Source organism: Opisthorchis viverrini (genome assembly GCF_000715545.1).
Source record: "Opisthorchis viverrini unplaced genomic scaffold opera_v5_110, whole genome shotgun sequence".
Classification (NCBI taxonomy): domain Eukaryota; kingdom Metazoa; phylum Platyhelminthes; class Trematoda; order Opisthorchiida; family Opisthorchiidae; genus Opisthorchis; species Opisthorchis viverrini.
In genome coordinates, this window is record NW_008751760.1 from 857,171 (window position 1) to 877,924 (window position 20,754).

Here is a 20,754-nt window from a genome sequence, read left to right on the forward strand (position 1 = left end):
ACGACTTTGTCTCGGGTTCAACAGTCTTCGGTGAGTAAGAGCTTGTGGATTGTGCAAAGAGGTAAGGCAGAGAAACAAGGAAACAACGGCCATTTTAAATAGGCAGAAAAAATGAACCTTGTGGTTTTAGTTCTTTTCACTTGCAGACGGTGAGACAAGGAGGCAATTTACAAAGAGTGTGCCTGAAATAGTTCTTTAGTTTTCTTGATTAGGTTAATCAGAGGCTCCATGAGGAATTCGTTGTTTGTTGTAGCTTAAAGCAATAAATGTTATTCTTGACAAATGCCACACTAAAGATTTGTGCTTCTACCCAGATTTTCTGACAGCTTGTCAAAAACGGAATAGTTAGAACGAAGTTACAAAAACGTTTCGGGACGGCCTCCACGCTTTAAATTATACTGAAGGGTATTTGCGTAGATTCTGACATAATGATCCCCTCAAGGAAGAATCTATGGGGTGGACGAAAATCTTCCTTTCTTGGCGAGGTATCTGGCTAGAATGTGACCGATGTTATTTGCGAACTGAGGAGGGCTCTAGAGATTTGGCTCTAACGAGGGATGCAGTTGAGTCTTTCGTGAAAACCAAATTGATTTGCAAATTAGTGTATTTCTCGAAAACATTCCAATTTGGGTTCAAGTAGAACATAAGGTTGACGGAAATTCGGGGACTGCGTCTACCTGATGAGCCCCAAGAAGGGCGAAACCGGTCGTGGGCTGTCGAGGAATTTTCAGCAACCTTGTGAGTAGTTTCCTTAATGAAAATAGGGCTCTAGAGACTTTTACAAGAGAATATGATTACGATAGTTAGCTGTTTGGACACATGATCCCTGGTTCAGCTGGAGACGACATTGCAGTTTAAATACTTGGTCCGTAAGCAGGCAGATATATCAGCATTGATTGTCTGAGCCATTAATTTCTATTATTGATCAGTATTGTGTCCGGACTAACTGTGATAGATAGTTGTATCACTCCGATGATTAATGCGTGGCAACTTAACACTCCTAATTCGTAATGGCTTCGGTGTCCTCAGGTTCTTGCGGGTTCTGTCTGAATATCATCGCAGAACACTGTCAACAGCAGTGCAATTTAGTTTGCTAAACACACTGTGTACTGCTGTCTTGCGAAGCGTATTCATTGGTTTATTTTGCAAACTGGGTTTGCAGACTGAAAGCCGCGCTTAAAAGCCGCGCAAGTAGCACACAAAATGGGACATTTGCAAGACCATATTACGGTGATTCATACTTTTTATATTTTAGTTTGCTAAGCACATTGTGTCCTTCTGCTGCCCAGCGGAGCGTGTTCATTCGTTTATTTTTCTCGTTGGTTTCACGCTGAAAGCGGCGCATAAAATGAGGAGATCGCTACACAATATTTGGACCTTTGCAATGCCATATTACGGTGATTCTTACTTTTTATGTCTTACTTCATCTTATCAAGCTTTTCATTACCAATAAAGTACATTAGTCCCCGGTCTTTTTCCTTACATTCCTTCTGAAGAGCATCTTTAATGCCTAAATTCCTTTTTTGTGGAAACCGAGCAGCATGTTTCGGGCGATTTCAGGCACATCTTTCACTTCCTTCAATAACGCTGCTGAGACGTCTTTCTTAAAGGAGTTGCACAGTCATTCAGAAGGAAACCTCGCAATTAGATGCAGTTGAGATTACCGTATTATTGAAAAAACCTTGTTGGGTAAAATTTTTGAGTCTGCTTGATCTGTTCTTTTTTCGTAAAAAACGCTATTTCAAGCTATATCCATTTGATTCATGAGCGGCTGGCTGGCTGGCAATGGGTGGACCTATTCTTCCCAGTGCAGTTTCAGCTCCCAAATGAATAAATTCACATTTTTCGTACACTATCCTCCTCGAGAGCCAACAGATTAAAGCTATCTGATTTCATCCCAGTATCTTGACACAACTGATCGATTACGTGTACACCTTTGTTATCTTTCGAGCTATTTTGCCCGGTAAACTTAATACGTTTCCAATGACTAATGGGCTAAATGTACGACTTAGTAGAGGAACTTGCTCCAAAACGGTATCGAATTTTTATACCATCTGATAGGGTCATTTTGCTTTAGATTTTTTTAGACGCCACGAGTTTTCTGAAATGAATAGTTTGCGATCCAATTTCCGGTCCAGCAAAGTCGACTGGTTATGAATGAAATTCTTGTTACTTTTTACTTTTTGGAAGTGTTTGAGTTTGACAATGTTGCGTAAATATAATAAGAAAAACGGAATATTGCGACATGTTTGCCCACCACACGTAAACTTCTGCGACTTTGTTAGTTGTTCAAACCCAAGCCTAAGTCTTTGGAGAATCGGATTCCGTAAGCAGGTAAAGGGACTTGATAAAGTGATGGCAGTTGTTTATTCAGCAATTTCAGGGGGTCCCTGCTCAAAGATTCAAATTTCTTCAAACTCGTTTTTACTGGAAAAGCTAAAAGATTACTTATTGTTGATGATTGTCATAATTTTATTCTATATATTCCTGATTTGTTTTTTCTTTACGTTAGCGTAAGTGTATTGGCTTTCTACACTCAGCAAAAACGGATTAACTATTTAGTAGTGAGGAGCAACCCGGTTTGACTGAACTTTCCATCGTGAAATTAGAATATGCTAAGCCAGTCAAAACGATCAAAAGATTGAGGAGGGAAGTGACTGCGACTATGAACAGAGGTCCTGGTCTAAGAATGCCTCAATATAACAAAATATAGGCGGTGATCTTCGGAAAAACTTACTGTTGTTTGTAACGAATACACCAGTTTCCTGGATAGCCACAGTTTGGCTCCCACATCTTTGTGAGCTTGATATAAGGAGTTTTGTATTTCTGATGAACCGTTCTTGGTCGAGGATTGGAGTCACGGCAGACGTTGGGCCTGGTTGGAGGCGCATCGAGCAAAAGAAAACGGGAAACAATTAATAAAGGATTCAGAGTTTCTAAAAAACGCTAGTGTAAAGCTTGTCGACAGGAGTCTATTTATTGCGTAATAATAAGTTACCCCTACACATGAGCCTTCTTTAAAAGACCCGAGTATAGGTGAATTCGTCAGCGAAATTTTGTAAGGGCACTGAGTTGATAGAATAAACAAATATGAGAATATAAGGTCAATTTTTAAAGAATTTGTTTCGTGTTCCCTGATGGTTTTTAAAGTAGACATTTGTGAATTTTAAGCTGAGCAGACTGAAAAATTGGACACCGGTCATTTTTTCGTACCCAGTGAGCCACAAGACCAAAATTAACATTAAAGGCGGGAAAGTTTTGGAACGAAGACAATTACACTGAGCATTTATCCTCAATACTTGGTCAAATTGGGAGATTCCTTCAGACAGAGTGAACTGAACATTTCTTAATCAGGCTTACCACCCGGACCGTTTTATCTCGTCGATAGCTCTGAATAGCTGCAGGTGGCTGATGGATTTATAGAAGTGACACGGTCGCTTGGAGAGTCTCATAATGGTACGATTATTCTACTGAGTCCATATCAGCGACAGAAGGACTCACGTTTCGCCCTTAATGGAGTTTATCAGGAGTGAATGTCCTTGGATATAACGGGATCTGAGATCCGAACACCTAACAAGTGAGGACAGTTTGCTGTCGTTGCCATACCAGGGCACCTAAATCATCGCTTCTGAAGAGCATGTCACTTGATTTCATTTCAGTTAAATTGAACTCAGTTCTCTTCAGTGCAGCTTATCTAATTTCAGTTCAGTTTACTTCAGTCCAGTGCAATCCAATTCATTTTACTTTTTCAGCTCACAAACCGTACATCAAATTGCAGTGCTTCCATTTGCTTTGGTAACTGAGGATCAGAAGATAAAAGGAGTGAGACCTAGTGCTAGAAGCGATGGCCCACTTTCAGCTCACAAACCGTACATCAAATTGCAATGCTTCCATTTGCTTTGGTAACCGAGGATCAGCAGGTAGAGTGAGCGAGACCTACGTGTTAGAAGCGATGGCCCACCCAATTAATAGACGTTGAGTGGTTCCCTTTTTGCGGTATGGCAGACTGTGAGCAATGTTTTGAAGGCGATAGCTTTGATGAGGAGTGGTCATTGGCTGGGTGACAGCCATGTCTGTTAGGGTTAATGGCCATTGGCTTGTCTTGTCCTGCGGTCCTCATCCGGGAGTACGACATTTACGAACGCCTCTGAACAAAAGAATGGATTCACATTTGAGCGATGTGACTGGCTTGCCCGACGCCTCGAAAGAGGCTCAGTAAATTGGCTTGTCTTGTCCTGCGGTCCTCATCCGGGAGTACGACATTTACGAACGCCTCTGAACAAAAGAATGGATTCACATTTGAGCGATGTGACTGGCTTGCCCGACGCCTCGAAAGACGGCTCAGTAAATGTCCCGTTTGTTTCTGTCGACTGACCCACCAACCAGGATTTCCTCGTAAGTTGGCACCAATGAAGCTTGAAAGCCGCTTTACAGTTTCCGGATAGGTCAGGTGCGTCTCGCGTGGACTGACGGAGCAGTGGGAACATGCTCGCCCCGCGTGCATATCCTGACCCGACCAAGTACATATACTACTGATCAGCTCTATTAAGAACGTAACTCGAATGCAATGATTTCCCGCCTTGGTGTGGATATGCCAGAAAACTTACGCCAGTTTGAAAGATATGAATGTTAGTCCTAAGAACTGCAATCTCTCTCATTTGACCCTTGATGGAATTTGGTAATTTAGTCAACGCCATGGTTTTTGTGTTTTTTCTATTTCATCTATCCTCCTTTTCTTTTGCTGGCCAACATTATACATGAGAGGTTTCAGTTGAAATGTTTGACGATATCCAGCAAATGCTTCTGTTTTGGGGTCATTTTTACAACCCAGAACTTAATTTTTTCCGATTCCTTTCACGTATGAGCAAGCGTTTTGGGAAATGAGGAAGTCATCAAGACTTTAGCGCAGAAGCAATACATTCTTTGCCAACTTATCAATAAAATTACAAATGAGTTTTTTCTAAAAAAAACAACCGATGGAGTAGGCTTCAAAGTTTGGATATGCAATAGAACAATAATTTTAGACCTATAACTCACAAGAAGAAAGAATTTTGTCCCAACTCCAGCACTTCAGAGTCTCATCACGAGTTTGAATGTGATAATTTATGACAATCAACAGGTAGTAAGAGACAAGACTATGATGGTATTTGAACAGATGAAAGGAGGGCTGATGCTACTAAAACGTCGGTTGATGAAGTCTCGTTCAAATAAGGGTTACTGCCTTCACTGCGGCTTAGCAAGTAGACTCAAATTGGTCTGGTCGAGTACCCCTTGCCGATGAACTCTTCGTTCAAATAAGGGTTACTGCCTTCACTGAGGCCTGGTCTGGTTGAGTACCCTTTGCCGATGAAGTTCATACCCTCCCGTCGGCAATGCCAAACACTCTTGAAGCAAGCAAGGGCCATGACGGATAGTGGCGAGATTGCTAAACCTGGCCGAGGAATGTTTCCCCTGTGCCTTACTTTCTCAATTTCGACACCTTTTTGCACATTCTCGTCAGCTGTTACTGAAGATCGAATAAAGTTCAAGCAGACTGAATTAAGGAGTGTTCTCTGCTTTATCGGAAGCAGCCTAACACAGTTTGCAGGCTTCCGCCCATGGGAAACTAGCGACGTAGCGCAGTCAAACCTGTGAGTCCAACAGGAGTCCAAATGTCGCAGAAATAATTGGGAATATGTAACCAATGCATTAACGCGTATGCACGCAATACTAACGAAAATACGAAAGCTTTCTGATGGTACCCGAAATAGTGGACATTCATGGATTCAAGTACTGTCCAACATTATTTGTCTCTTCATTTGCGTGTACAATGATACCAAATTATTACACGGGGTGTTACCGATTCAAATTCTCTCGTTTTTGTTTTACCAGGAACACTACCTAAGCTTACCAGTTGGGCTGAAGAAACAGTTGAGTACATCAGGATAGATTCAAGTCTATGGAGAACTCAGTTTGCCAAGAACAGGCCTACTTGGGGAAGACTAGCCAACTCGTTATTCATTAGAATCAAATTATGGCTAGACCAAGTTACCATTGTATACGTTCTTGGTTCCCATCCCTAGTACGTAATGGCGTTGTGAGGCGGGCAAATAAGTATGCTGATTTGAAAAGAAACAACTTAGAGTTACGATTTTGGTTGCGGTTCGGTAGCCAGACAGAAATCAAATTCGATTAGGAAAAACGGACAGACTCACAAATTCTAAGCTAACGAGCACATAACCTACTTTGATGACACTAGATTGCTAGTGCAAAACTCGATAAAATTTCAAAAGAAACAGAAATATTTTGGAAACGAACGTTGAATTTTTCTTTATTCTTTCCTGAAATGCTACTCAAAAACGTTTCGTCAAAACCACTCTCCTTCAAGTAACCATCCTTGTGGCCTGTTTCATTCGGAGAGGGAAGGAACCTTACTCAATCATTTGTCTTAGTTGAGACAAACAGATTCAAGTGTGTGTGGTCGTACAGGACTTTGTTCTTTAGAAATCTGGAGACAGAAGCAAATGTGGTATTAGTTTTCCCACAACATAAGCTGGAGGCACCTGAAGTCCTATCCCGAGGTTGTCCAACGATTGCATTCGAAGGCATCGTCCATAAAATTTGGTGTGAACTCAAAAGAGCAGTTTCTCGTCAACAGGCAAATGCCAGCGAATTTTGTATACTGTTTTAGTAGGCACGACTGGGAGACAAGTATTTGATCTGCTTTGGCAGGCTTTGTTTCTCAATTCGGTTAGCCGTTTGGCGGCCGGGGAGGGAATTCCGTAAGTTCATCGGCAAAAACTTCCACCAGTGTACCAATGGATCTGGTTAATTTTCCCTTCTGAACCTCGATATCTGTGGTTTCTGTAATATTTTGTTTTTTGCGCAGGAGAGGCAAGCGCTAGAACCACAATCAGCAATTATATTGATTTGAACCGCCTCATACGGTTGAACAGGGACAGACCTGCCGAAAAGTCATAGAGCAAACTGTATTCTTCAGTTTTGCCGAGAGGATGCAAATGGACAGAGTGATCTAACCGGGGAAGTATTATTCCGCATTGTAACGAGATATCTGATTCCCGTTTTTCCATTCTAATTCACAGGTAGAACAATGATCATCAACTTGCGTAATTCTATCTGATCCTATAACCTAATCTAATATATATGACAAAAATCCTATCCCAATGGAACGGGAAAAGGTAAGTCGCATGTAGACAAATATGTGTAGTCAAACTGTCAAGTTGAGAAGTCATCGGGATTTCTCCAGGTTTTTGATCGGAAAGGTTTTTCTGTGGGACTATTGTCTTGGTGACGGGCTGTTTTCGTCTATGATGAGAATTCCAGAGAGTACACCATACATGATTCCCTCTCCACCACCGCTGCTTCACTTGTGAGTTCCACTTCACTGAGAACGGAACCATCAGATTCCTGGACAAAGTTGGGCACAGGTGAGTGAGCGAAAACCTTACCACACACACGCACTAACGCAGGTTGGCAGGAAAGTGAGGTATGCACTTCACTTGAGCTCTCGAATTGCGCTAAACTTCGAGTTGGCAACTGCGAATCTATTAGTTTTGCCAAGAAATTCACTGAATGTGTTGTGTTCCACTTTGCCGAACTTTTCTTTCAAGAAACAATCACGGTTGCACCTGTTATCTAAAGCTGTCAGATGCTTATCGGTCCTGTTTAAAAGCCTGTCAAACGGCCTTAAAAGGTGACGCATTTGGGACGGTGATGGGACACGGACGCCGGTAAATTACGAGGAAAGACAAAGTGACAGCGTCTAGCTTAGAGGTCGTCCAATTCACGATCATCCAGTACTGCCAAATTAGCAGAATTTGAATTCATGACTTAAAGGGCTGTCTAGCGAAACTAAACGTCATCTAACTGAAGCAGACTGCTCTGATCGCATTTGTTTGGCCGGTCGAGCTGACAATTCGTAACGTGAATCAAACTGCACGGCTTTTGATTTGGTGTAGGAAGAACCCAGTCGGACAAGAGGGATGTTGTTGTCAAAAGCGAATAAACTGAGTCGATTGGGGTGGACTCGGCGGAAATTTCTAGAATCTAATGAAGCCAGGCACAGTTGTAAATTTTTCAGAGCTTCGTACGAAATTTGCAGTAGAATAAATCATTCCCATAAGTATAAAAATACACATGTCGACCACAAAACACTAAGGTTAGTTTCAGGTGAATATTTTAGTCTGTTTAGGGGTTAAAAATATAAGGATACTAACATTCGCTGTGCTTCTGCGTAGGTTTGCTTGATGATTTTTCGAACCTCAGTAGACGTCTTGAGAAAGATCGAAAGAACGCATGACCGATTCCTACTTGTACAGAGTGCTTGCTGTTGACCGTCACTGACAGAAGCATAACAACATGCCCTTTTCAAGGCGGGATATCCGCACACAAGATGATTTTGATTTATCTTGTTTAAAGGTGCTTTTGCTGAGGTTATAACCGAGTAGGCTAGTGTGCTAAAACGACAAGGTACGGGTATTTCTCTTATCTTGGAGGTAGATTTCAATATTGTGTGAACTGCTTCGTTCCACACTGAGACTTCAGTCAACGCGACGTACTACTTGCGGTTTTTAGAAACATGATGTAGTGTTTTGATTAATTTCGTCTCTAATCTTGACACGGAGGCATATTTTGCACTCCAGGAATGTTTTGGTAGGTCAGTAGGCAGAGTTTTTCATGTTAATTTCGCCCACGTAATCCACTTCAGTCGTCGGACTCAGAAATATATCGTTTGTTTCTCGAAAGAGTCCGCAGAGTGGCGATACACTTATATTTTTGCAATGCACTACTCATGAGATTGCTGAAAACTCCCCGACAGCCCACGACCGGTTTTGCCCTTCTTGGGGCTTATCAGCTAGGCGCAGTCCTCAAGTTTCATGGAAACATCAAAACCGAGAGATTCAGTTGGGTTTAAGGTGAGTCTCTCGGAAAACCAAACTATGAGTGTATATTCGCTAAGTCCGGAGAGTCTTTTGGCAGACGATACACATGAGGTGGGTTCCATGTGAAAATTTGGCCAATATGTATAAAAGACCAGTGCATTATTGTACAAACCTACACAAAAAAAGCGATAAGCTGTGAAAGGGCTTTCAGCAACCTTATGGGTAGTATGGTTTTTCAGGAAAATACACTAAGATATCTGAAATAGCACTTCGGCTGGAATGGAAGATTTAGCTGAAGAATATCATAAAAGAGATATTCAGTTGTTTTGGGCAACATTAGGTCAATTATAAAAACACCAATTTCATCAGTCAAGTAAAGTTTGGTACCCAGAAATTTGGAGTCTAGATGCACCTAATAGGCCTTAAGAAGGGAGGGGCTAGATTGTCAACATACTTCCCGCTCGGTAAGAGAAGAGCATCGTCCAATCTAACACATAAACCAACATTACAAATCATTCCCGGGGGAATCTGCCCATCGAGGTGGAAATCTTTGGCCCCTGTTTGGATTTCGTCTCGATTAAGTACTTAATGTTGTGCCACTGTACCACAAGATAAAAAGTCTATCGTACTACCTGTACTTGGAAAAGTCTCATGAAATTAAACGAATAGAGAAGATGTTGCTAATATTGAATGCTATATCCTGTCTAAGTGCGAGTTAATCAAACTGCTGATCAGCCACTCGTGGCCGAACGGTTAAGTGTTCAAACTACTAGCCGGGAGGTCGCGGGTTCGAGACTCCTCGGGGTAGCGTGAGATGCTCACTGCTGATGATTCCCAGTAAGGATGAAATAGCTGTACAGTGCTCCTCGGCTTTTCAGCCTAGATTGGCTTCACTTACAGGACGAAATCTCCACAAAAATCCCAAGTCTCCTCACGCTACCAACAGCTCCTACTCTTTTCTGTATATTCTAGGGACAATGTTGACCCATGTTTCTCGTTTTCACATCTGTTTCTTGTCAGAGATAGCATCACAGATGGTGAGACTGTACCACGATTATTGCTCCTTCAAGCGAGCACGAAATTCCTAATCGCCCATGCCACTCGCTTCCCGCAATCTCTTCTATACACAACTCACATTGCCCATCATTTAGAATGATCATCATCATCATCATCATGATCAACACTGCTTTTTCTGAGGGAGCGCCACTGATTTCAGTAGCACAGCAAAATTTAAAGTGACCGGTAAACATTTAGAGACACTTTGTAACTTGCTTGTCTTCTTATTCCACCTTCTTCAACATCATTCTCATCGTTACAAGCTGTGGAATTAGGCAAAGTTCCTTGCCTAGAAGTCATAACGCGATACAACACGGTACCGGTGCAGTAGTTTCCCGGTTAAACTCCTCGCTAAAATGTTTCGCTTATACACCTCTCCACAATTAGGTTCATTCTTAAAGTGACCGTGTCTCTTCTTTTATATGGTACTCCGGCACAAGTTAGATTAACCCATTTTTTCGATGTGCCCCATGTCTGATTACCCCTCATTTGGTGACTTCAGTGCTCATTTGGTTGTATAGCTCTCCTCATTTTGGGGAGAAGTAGAACGTTTGGTCCTGAAGAACGATGAGGCACTCACTAATCAGGCCGAATTGACATTATTTTCTAAAACCTTGAAAAAGGGTTGATGTAAAGGGCATATTGACGTTCGAAAGGATTTTCATCCGAGCTAGTTTGCTTTGTATTGCGTACACGCTGAGCGATAAACTGTGACAAGTCGCAAGGGTCAAAGGCATCCTTTTTTTCATCCAACGTCACGCTCTTTATGTGGTGATATGAAATCTAGGTGCCTGCATGGGCGTGTGCAGATATCACTAGCACCCGATTTGACCTGTTCATTTCTAGCACTTTTACGGATAGGTGGAGTGGGTTGATCTAAAAAGCCGAAAAACAGAGAATCGACGGCTTTGCTTTAAGTATGCAGATACGGATGAACTATGCATAAACTTATACAGCACCTGGATGGTTCGAAGGGTGCTGTTCATGAAGTATACCTAATATGTAAAGCAAAAAGTCAGTCGTTGTGCAGATTTCTCTTTTGCATCCGGCTTCTGTGTTTACTGAGGTGTGAGGTCGATCAGAAATGCTAGCCCCACCATTAGGTCGCATGCTGATTTTTAGACAAAATATCTGAAGATCCTGTACGAAGAGACCATATAAGTAACTCAACCTGTAGGGTCATCATATAAATGGATTTTAAGTGTATCAAAACCAAACCAAACTAAAGATGTCACTGGGTTTCACCAAGGGAGACCAAACATTTACTTTCCTCGTGTGTGTGACTGTGCAGTCAATAGGAGTCTCTGACTACCAGGTACAGCGCCAAAATCTTTTTTAAAGTAAGAGCCTTACAATACTGCAAAGCATGCCTGTGCGACCGCAAGAATTTACCGTACTCTGCGCAAGACTAAGATCGGAGGAAGAACTGGATGAAACAAGGTTCAAACCAGTAGCGCACTTAAGCGATAGCTGATAACCGTTGGACTATGTGAAACAGACCACACTGTATGCGAAATGTGGCCTGGTGGCCTGTAACCCTGTCTAGACACACTCGAGTTACATACAAATGGCTGGCCGGTACCGGTAATTATTCGGCCTGGTCTGTGCGCTGGTCTGTGGCACTGGTTGGAGAAAGTCACTTCTGGCACAAGTACATCTAGTCATGAGCCCAAAATACACATGTGTCACAATACAGTACAATGAATTACCCTGAAAATAAAGGCGAGTGTAAAGCAAAAAAAAATAAAGAACCAACCTGTAACAAGATGTTGACCAACAATACTTTCTCGGATAGCAGTTGAGACATAGAAATGATCCTATAACAAGACTTACTACACTAAAGTTCATGCATTTAGAAGCGTCGTATATGTGAAAACATTATCCACAATTAATTTTGGAAGGTCGTTGGGGCAACGGTTTTGTGATATGGAAAGACACTCTTCCATCAGATCAGTAAATGAATAAAAATAAAAAACGGGTGTTTTAGGTGAAATTCTGCTGACAACATCAAAATCTTGGCAAAGATCCACGATAGTCGCTTGTTTTCTTCCTTCTGACTGTCCCTCAAATAAAGTGAGGTTACACGTGCATACATGTATAGTTGTTTTCCTCTAAACCTCTAAGCTGACGGAACAAACACAGCGTGATCTCACCTCCCTGCAGATGAAGCTCCTTCTTAGATGGACGACTCAGGGACTAACAGTTTCTAATCCACTGCCATTTGGGAACCAACAGCTATCACAGGAGCTTAGCTAACTAGTCAGTGACATCTCAGTAACTGTATCGTGGCTCGGTAAAAGGCCTTCATAGCACATCTGTGTAGTCTCGTGTTATGTATGCTTAATGGAACGAGATGAGCCGCATGCCACATCCCCCAAGTTAAAGCAAGCAAGCTAAAAGGATAGTTTTTAAACTTGGATGTCAAAAGGCTGAAGGAAATTACGAGACATTTGGTACCAACACTAATGGACCCGATAGAAATCTGTGAACTACAATGGACGTAAATATCTGTGACATGCCCCTGGATAAAATCAGACTCGATAAATCAGCACAGCTAAATTGCGTTGATGCTTCGATTTAACTTTGATTTGATTAAAATAATGTAGATTTAAGTAGAGCACTGAAAACCTCCCCCTAGGAAACAAGACGCCAGACTAACCCAGAGAGTGAGTGATAAAAGAAACAGTTTTCCGCATTCATGGGGAGCATTCTGCTTGGTTTTCAAAACAACCACCTCGCTGATACCCGTTTCATCACGCTTCGGTCCTTTGAAAGAGATTTTTAAATCTCCTGCACACGGACATAAATACTAGTGGGGTCGTTTGCTGCCAAGATTTCTGCTTTATCGATAGCCCGCAAATGAGTGATGAACATGTATTTAAACTCATATATCTCGAAGTTTACTGTAACTATTAGAAGCCCACATGCACGTGGACAAAAAAAATCTCGTGTTCGCTGCTATCATACAAGCCATATTCTTACAGGACTGGACTGTAAATCAGCGCTAAATCAAGCTTCTAGCTTGGCCCCTTTGAAATTTTCGAAAAAGATCGTGAGCATTTTGTAGTCCCAAAAAAACCGAGGACACATACTTCAAAAGGAAAAAAACAGAATCAGCTGCATTTTGGTCCACTAATCGGGAAACATAGCACCTAATCATATTAGAGAACTATTGTCATGTGAAAAGTTGATCTGCGGTAATGATGAAGACTAAAGCTGTGGTTAAGAGCCGGGCTTTCAAGTAGTCATTTCGAACTAAGTTTGAGAAATCTCGCGATCTTAGGGAGCATATTCATGCGTTTTAACAGAAACGGAATATCCGTAGACAACTTGCGAAGAACCAGTCAGCACTACCAACATCATGAAACCGCTCAGCCTGTGGATGTACCTGCATGAGCATAGTCGAATTTGCAGGAGTCAGTGTTTTAATAAAGCGCCGACGGCCTAACTGAGGAAGGCCTTTCTAATGCCTGACGATGAGTGTGCGTCTCTACTGTGATTTTGCCGCTCAATTATCTAACGAATGTGACACAACCGATTTTGGACGTCATCGGAGTACAATATCATAGAACACTGTATGGCAGTTTGAGTCATTGTGCTGAGAATGTTGAGAATGTTTCAGCAACCTTATGTGTAGTCCATTGTGTCAACAAATTCCCGTCAGTTTTAAGTTGAATGGTTGTTGTCAGCAGGTCTGTAAGAAGAAACTTCTCTGAACCTAACGCACCGGGGTTCATATACGTAGTCAAAAACATAGTTGAGTGAAAAGAAGCTCTGATGAAACCGCTAACTGTAGAAAGAAAATTAGAAGATAGTTGTAGAGTCTTCAGTTAATGGGCAAGTAGCGGAAGACGATATTCTCTTCGTCAGCCAGAGTACAACATCGCTGTTCACAATTGATGCTTCTCCATCGTGCAAGCATAGAATTATGGGAATCCTGGCTGTACGCGAGCTGAGCTACTGCCGCGGTGTCACAAACCAGAAACCAAGGTGATTAGGGCTCTCATCTAAAGCTTTGACCTAAAAGCTTAAAATCTTTTTGGCGAAAAAGAATGTTGCATTAAATTCTCTAAAGAACAAGTGGGCATGCTTGATGCCCCTCTCTGGCCCGGAGGACCAGGAGAATACTTTGGTCAGACCTCTAACCATTTGCCGGTACGGTATGGCAGCCTCTTCAATTGCTACACGAGCATCTCAATGAATACAGGCGTATATAAAACGATGAAAAGTAACTTAGAGAAGAGGGCCTAAGCAGAATGACAATGATTTACAACATGCACTACGGACAAACAGTCGTTGGTTTGTTCGATAAGCTAGGCGGTTGGTTGCAGGTCGAGGTGATGTCATCAGTGCGTTGGGGTTAAAGGGACTACCAAAATCAACGGACTTCCACTCACAACCAATTGATGATGCCATCTGACCTGGTGATGGAACTTCTGCAACCAAATTGCCAGGCTCAGAAAAGAAACCAACGGCCATCAGTACAACTCGAGCTACCAATATCAATTGCAAATAATCAATGAGTCTGACTGTCCTAAATCTTGTGAGAGTTTATGGTCTTTTCCTAGCATTAGTTGAAATATGGCTGCAATATCGATCTTTCATACTGCGTAAATTCAAAATCATTTAGAGCCCGGTTAGGGATGGAAAATGCTACAGGTACCTCAGGATAAGGCTCCGTAGTTTTGGCCATGTATGGATAGGTGCTTCCAGGAGGCTGATTTGAACTCGTTTTTAATTGTTCATCAGTCAGTGCCTGTTTTGGTCGGAATGCTTGAGTGGAATGCTCGGGGTCATTAACCTGGCTTATCAATAACACCCACTAACAGGAACTTTCCGTCCGAAGTTTCTCAGAATTGTCGGTTGTTTTATTGAACTGTGTGATTGGCCATTCCGGCAAAAATTTGAATACCGTCAGGTTGCTGTGAACGGCATAGGAGCGATATATAATCAGAAGAAGAATTCCAGCCAGCCGTTAAAAACACTTCCCTTTACCCATTTTAATAGCTTGGGTTCAAGTAGTCTATTTCTGCCCTTTCTTAGCACCTCTACATATCCAAACTGCTGATTGTGCAAATGATCTCTACTTGTAACCCCAGTCCGGTGACCCCTTATCTAGTCCGCAGGTACTGTAACCTATGGTCCGTTTTTTACTTGGATTTATAGTATCAACAGGTAGAGAAACTGAACTGCAGATTTACAGCTCGCAGTTAGAAAAGTACAATCTTCCGAACAAAGTACGACTGGCGCAAAAGATTATGCGAAGCGCGGTTTTGCAAATTAGTCGGAACCCGTATGATGTCCAAGGTCGCTGGGTATGTCATGCAGCAAAAGCATTTGCGGTATCAACTTTACTTTTTGAGTTTTGCAGTGGTTCGTACCCACGGCTGACTTGGAATTTGGTTAAAAGCCATTTTCTGGAGTTGGCACTACTGTAAACTTAAGTGGAGCGTTACCAGATTTCAAAGAAAGATATCCAAAAACGTAATGAAAAAAAACCATACCCTTTGGGAACCTAGGATTCACCTCGGTTGTTGGGGAAATCAGTCCGTCGATCGAGAAACCAAGCGTTCTGATTGCATTTGAAGGTATACTACATTTTTTACAAGATGTACCTCGGTTCTTACTAAAAATTAAATCAGAATTTACTGATTTGACTACTGGACCGAGATTGTGAGCCTGGGTCCATTCCGTTCAGCCACACCGTATAACGGGATCACTTAGAATGATATGGTTGAGGCAAAACTAGAAGTTGAGATAACTAGATGCCGCCAGGTGCAAACCAAAGCAAAATCTCGTCTGACTGAAAACATTGAGGGGACCACTACATGCGTTTTGGGAAACAAGTGTTCAAGGATGATGTGCTTGTAGCCTACGATATCGACAACGTAACACGTAGGAAGTGATAAACCAGGGACCATGAGCCAAATTTTCAGAGACACCTAACCATCCTTCTGGGTATCCGACCTCATTTCGTTTGGTTGGACTGGGTGATACATTCACGTTCAATTGTGCTGGTGCTTGTATTTCACTTTGTACCATATCGGGTCAGATTGATGCTACCCTATGGAAAGTGACAGGTGGATGTTTTGGGGGAAATCACAGGGCAACCTGCTTTGTGGGGCTTATGTTCTACCTGGCTGGTCGCGCACCAGGAAATATACATCAGTGGTAGACTTTCTCCATCGTTGTGCGACGGAAATAAGATGCATTAAGAGCAAAGATAGATGGTGGCTCTTCTCTACGCAATCACTTTAAGTCCACCCGCATTTGTGTATCGACTCTTGGCTTCACATATTTATTATCTATGAAAACGGTAATCCTTATTAAAGAAAAAGATCACGGAGAAAGGAAATTTTTGGTTTCTCATTGAAAGGTGGATTTTATGGATCTGTTGCCCCCTGTCCGGGGAAGCAATCTCGTTTCAGGAGAAACCCTTCAGGTAGGATGGTCGTGATGTATACTGACACGATTCCATAATCATTTCTATGTATTCGAATTGTTACTTAACACTTCGCACAACTAGTCGTCTTCTGTAGAAACCCGTTGCCCTGTTACTTAACTATTGGCGAAGGAGAGCGACACAGTCAGACTCCAGTTTTGCGACTTGCTACTGAATTGTACGAGGAAAAACCTCTCATCTGTGGATGTTTCTCAACCCTATTTCTTGTGATAAGTACCGTTGTGACTTAGCCGCGTGTGCGGCAGGGTAGAGACAGGACCATTGGTTGGGAACTGGTCCCCATCAGACTCCATGTTGATCCAATAGGAAACTGTTATGCCAAATAATGTATGCTCAGGTGAGTTGTTCCAATTCGAGTTTCTGCGCACTTGCTAGCCGTGCCGTCCAACTTCACTTGCTTAAGAGTGAAACATAGCAAGATACAAAAGTAACGCAACGTAAACAAGTCCTCGGTCCTTTGTGCTCCGAAAAGTAGAAGTATAACCAAAACGAAATATCAAAATACGCCAATTATCGATTGATATACACCGTAGAAACCGACACTTGTGGTTTGATTTTGCTGGTTGTGTATTCTGGTAGTTTATCGGAATGCGGGAAACCAGGAGAGCAAAAGCGAATGGTCCAAGTCTTTTGAATGATAGTTACACTACTTTGTAGAAATAACCCACTAGAAAGCCACCTGTTTACTCGTTTTTTCTGTTTTCAGTCTTCTGTGGCTCTTAAGGTGCTAATTTTTACTACTCAAGTACCCAAAGTATTCCAGCCAAAGAGGCGATCCTTGTTTTATTTTGGACGACGTAAATGGAACCGGTGACCAAGTTCATCGGTCTATCAGAATTTATCCATTGAATGCCTCCTTTTCAAGCAAGTTTTGAAACAAGACCCCATTGATGTCCCATCTGACAAACGGTTTACTTGACGATTCATACATTTAACCGATTGCCTTTCGAAGCAAAGGTAGGAATTTATTTGAGGAATACAGTACAGTTTGAGGATCACCTAAAGGGATATTGATTCTAGGTGCACCACAACAAGCTGAATCTCTTCTCGAACACTTGTTCGGGTTTATGAAAATAGTTGCGCTTGTCTCCCAGTTTTCGACGGAACCATGTCAATCATCGACCGTACACAGTGCATTCGGATTAATTTTTTTGACGAGATTCTTCTCGTTAGAAAAAGAAATTGGGAAAATATGTCGAGAAACAAGTTTTGGTTCCTATGTATTGCTGGTTCAGAGGTTTTTTTGAAAAGAGAGACAAGTGGTTATTAAAACGAATCCATAAACGCAACGTTAGCTACAGTTTGTGGAATTCAGCTCTTTTTAGCCTGACCGGTATCCAGTAATTCTCAGCCCAGCCAAGAGTTAATATAGCTATTGAAATTAAGTGCACTATCTTCCGCAGCCTACATAAAAGCAAAGTTATGAAAGCAGCAGACAAAACAGATAGAATATCTGCTGGTTAATGGAGTGTCAACGAATGTGCAGAATTGTCAAATCGATCGGAACTCACATTTGGGGCTGTAAGTCTGGAGTCTCGCCATCCTCGGACTCCACATTTTCATCGAGTAGTCTCACAACTTCCGCTTCAGATGCACGGTTTACTGAGTGTGGAAGTTTTGGCGACAGACTGTTTTGAGCACCAGCGGACTCGTGAATACTGGAGCTGATTATCAGCGCGGAGAGAAAGCAATACGCTTCACAGACTAACATAATGTACTCGGCAAAATGTGGAGACTTAATTATCCTGAAGGAGGGCACATTGATCCCGCTTGTGACTACTGCTCACACAAATCAAGTGGTATTCTGGCAAACTGTGGACTGGAATTTGCACAGTTTCAGCTGTGCAGTACGAATTGGCGTGCGCACGACAAATGAGACCACCATTGATCAACCAATCAAAATTCGGTATTCACGTGTTTTAGTGCGTCACGTTGGTTTGAGCAGAGTTCCGGAGTTTGCGATTGGCCCACTGCCACACATGCCATACTGGCCCACCGGCACAAAGTGTTGTTTGCATATGGAGAGATAACCGAGTGTTTGACCTCGCCACTATTGTGCAGCAACCGAGATTCGTCTTGCTCATGCCAACAAGTGCTAATGTTCACAAGTGTGTCTGCTCTAACAATGTTTGTCTTATACATCTGTCTGTGTGTATATAGAGACGAGAAATAGCATTCCGAGCAGATGGACAACAAAATCACGCAAAGACCAAATCAATAGTTTACTATGTGATGAGCGTTAACTTCGAGCTGCTACAGAGAAATTTCAGTAATGGCGAAGCAGAAATTATGTGAAAATAGAGCCGGTAACGTGGGAATCACCTATCTCAATTTTTATCTATAGATATTCCGCACGGTTCCATGTCCTTATTTCGGGAAGGACAGTGTAGCATGGGAAATGTATTACAGATATCCATTATGTCGAACATAAAGTTGTTTGGTTAATTCTGACAGAGTTCGTGTTTCGACGACTTCAAAATTATCTAGTCGATAAATCAGCGTAGTACAATCAGAAACATGTAGTTTACTAGAATTCAGATGAAGTTTTCTGGGTCTTCAGATTCCTTGATTTGCACCGACATTTTCACCTGTTGCGCCTTAAAACTTCATCTTGCAATCAGGAGATTATCCTTTCATCTTTTTCTATTCTAAGCGTTGGTCTCATTTTCACCTGTCAATTGCCTATTCATTTAAATGCCACCCTCTTGGATTGAAATAAATTTTTTTCCGTAATAAATAAAGCTACCTTTACTTTGCTCTGTGTTTTCTTTTGCCCATGGTAATTTACTTATGCATATTGCCAAATCTGAGTAAACATCCCCTTTGCACTTAGTGCAGTGTTAATTTACCCCCATTCGACGATACAACTAAGGAATGTAAACTCGTTACAAATTTCAGGAAAGGTGTAGTGCCGAACCCATTGTTAATTATGTTTATAAATGTATTTTCCGTCAATGACATCATTAAAAATAGCTAGAACTCCATAATTATCGGTCAGTTAACCAGAAAAGCACGAACTCATTGGCTGTTTGTGGTCACTTCGACATCATCACCAACATCATCGTCATGCAGTAATATACAGCTGAAGCACCAGTATCGTACTCACTAATTTCACCTGCTTCATTAGTAATCACTGATCCAGGTATTTATGTCGTCTCACGTGTAAATTTCCCTCACTAAATTTATTGTATTTCGTCGACGTAGCAGTGGCATAATGTATACTTATTTGATGTCCCAAAGTGATAAGGTGAATTACCTGTCGATCCTTACGTCGACCGTTTCATGGGCAGTATCAGTCGATCGACTTCACAAGCTTGTCCTCATGTGCAATGTTCGACCGAAATCTGAGCAAATCACATTTTGGATCAGTGGTGAAAAAAAACAATGAGCTACATGCCAGCGCTGGTTTGTAATCCACATCGTGATCGATCGCGGCGATAGGGGATTATGGATTAGGCGCAGTACAAATTCACATTGCTTCAGTAGCATTTAGGTCAGTACAGTGGTTATGGTGTCACTGGAATGGGCAAACTGGTCGGCGTCAGTCGGCTACGGTGCGACCCTAAATAGATATAGGTGGGCAGTGTTCTGCTGATTGACATTTGTGGGAAGTAATAGCCGCAATCTGACCTGTCCTACTTTGTGGATGAGAGAAGCGGTTGCTGTGTGCGTACGAACTTCGGAGACCCTATGTTTGAACATCGGTGCCTCAGGAGCAATATGCGGACCCACAGGAAACATTCGGTCACTGGGAAAGTTCACTTTCCTTCAGTGGATCATTTGGTCACACTCCACAGCTTACGCTGGTTGGGCCATGTGCTTTGTAAGCCACAGGACCTTCGGCTTATAAAGCTTTCTTTATCCAGCCTTGTATTAGATGGACACGACCCAGGGATGTTCAGTACATGACTTGGCTATGAAGCAGGAAAGCTCTAAACTCAATCACTTTGCCAACTACCGTCCCCCGGGTGTGACAGCGGAACAAGACAAACCAATGGCCATTGACCGTGACAGACATAGCTGTTCCACGCGGCCAGTTGCATGGAATGAAAGGAACTGAACTGAACTGAACTGAACTGAACTGAACTGAACTGAACTGAACTGAACTGAACTGAACTGAACTGAACTGAACTGAACTGAACTGAACTGAACTGAACTGAACTGAACTGAACTGAACTGAAAGGAGAGGAACTGAACTGAACTGAACTGAACTGAACTGAACTGAACTGAACTGAACTGAACTGAACTGAACTGAACTGAACTGAACTGAACTGAACTGAACTGAACTTGAACTGAACTGAACTGAACTGCAGTGATGGGAGTATTATCATTTAGGGTTACATGTTTGTTGTT

General features: G+C 42.1%; 1 protein-coding gene across 1 annotated transcript in view; it reads right to left on the bottom strand.

The window, feature by feature from the left end:
* T265_13791 (hypothetical protein) overlaps positions 1-18,262 on the bottom strand; it is a gene marked incomplete at both ends in the record, with an annotated part of 89,829 nt that extends 71,567 nt beyond the window's left edge. Inside the window, 2 exon segments of the mRNA XM_009170539.1 lie at positions 2,738-2,875; positions 17,913-18,262. Coding sequence (XP_009168803.1) covers positions 2,738-2,875; positions 17,913-18,112 — 338 coding nt within the window.
* Positions 18,263-20,754: the final 2,492 nt, after the last annotated feature.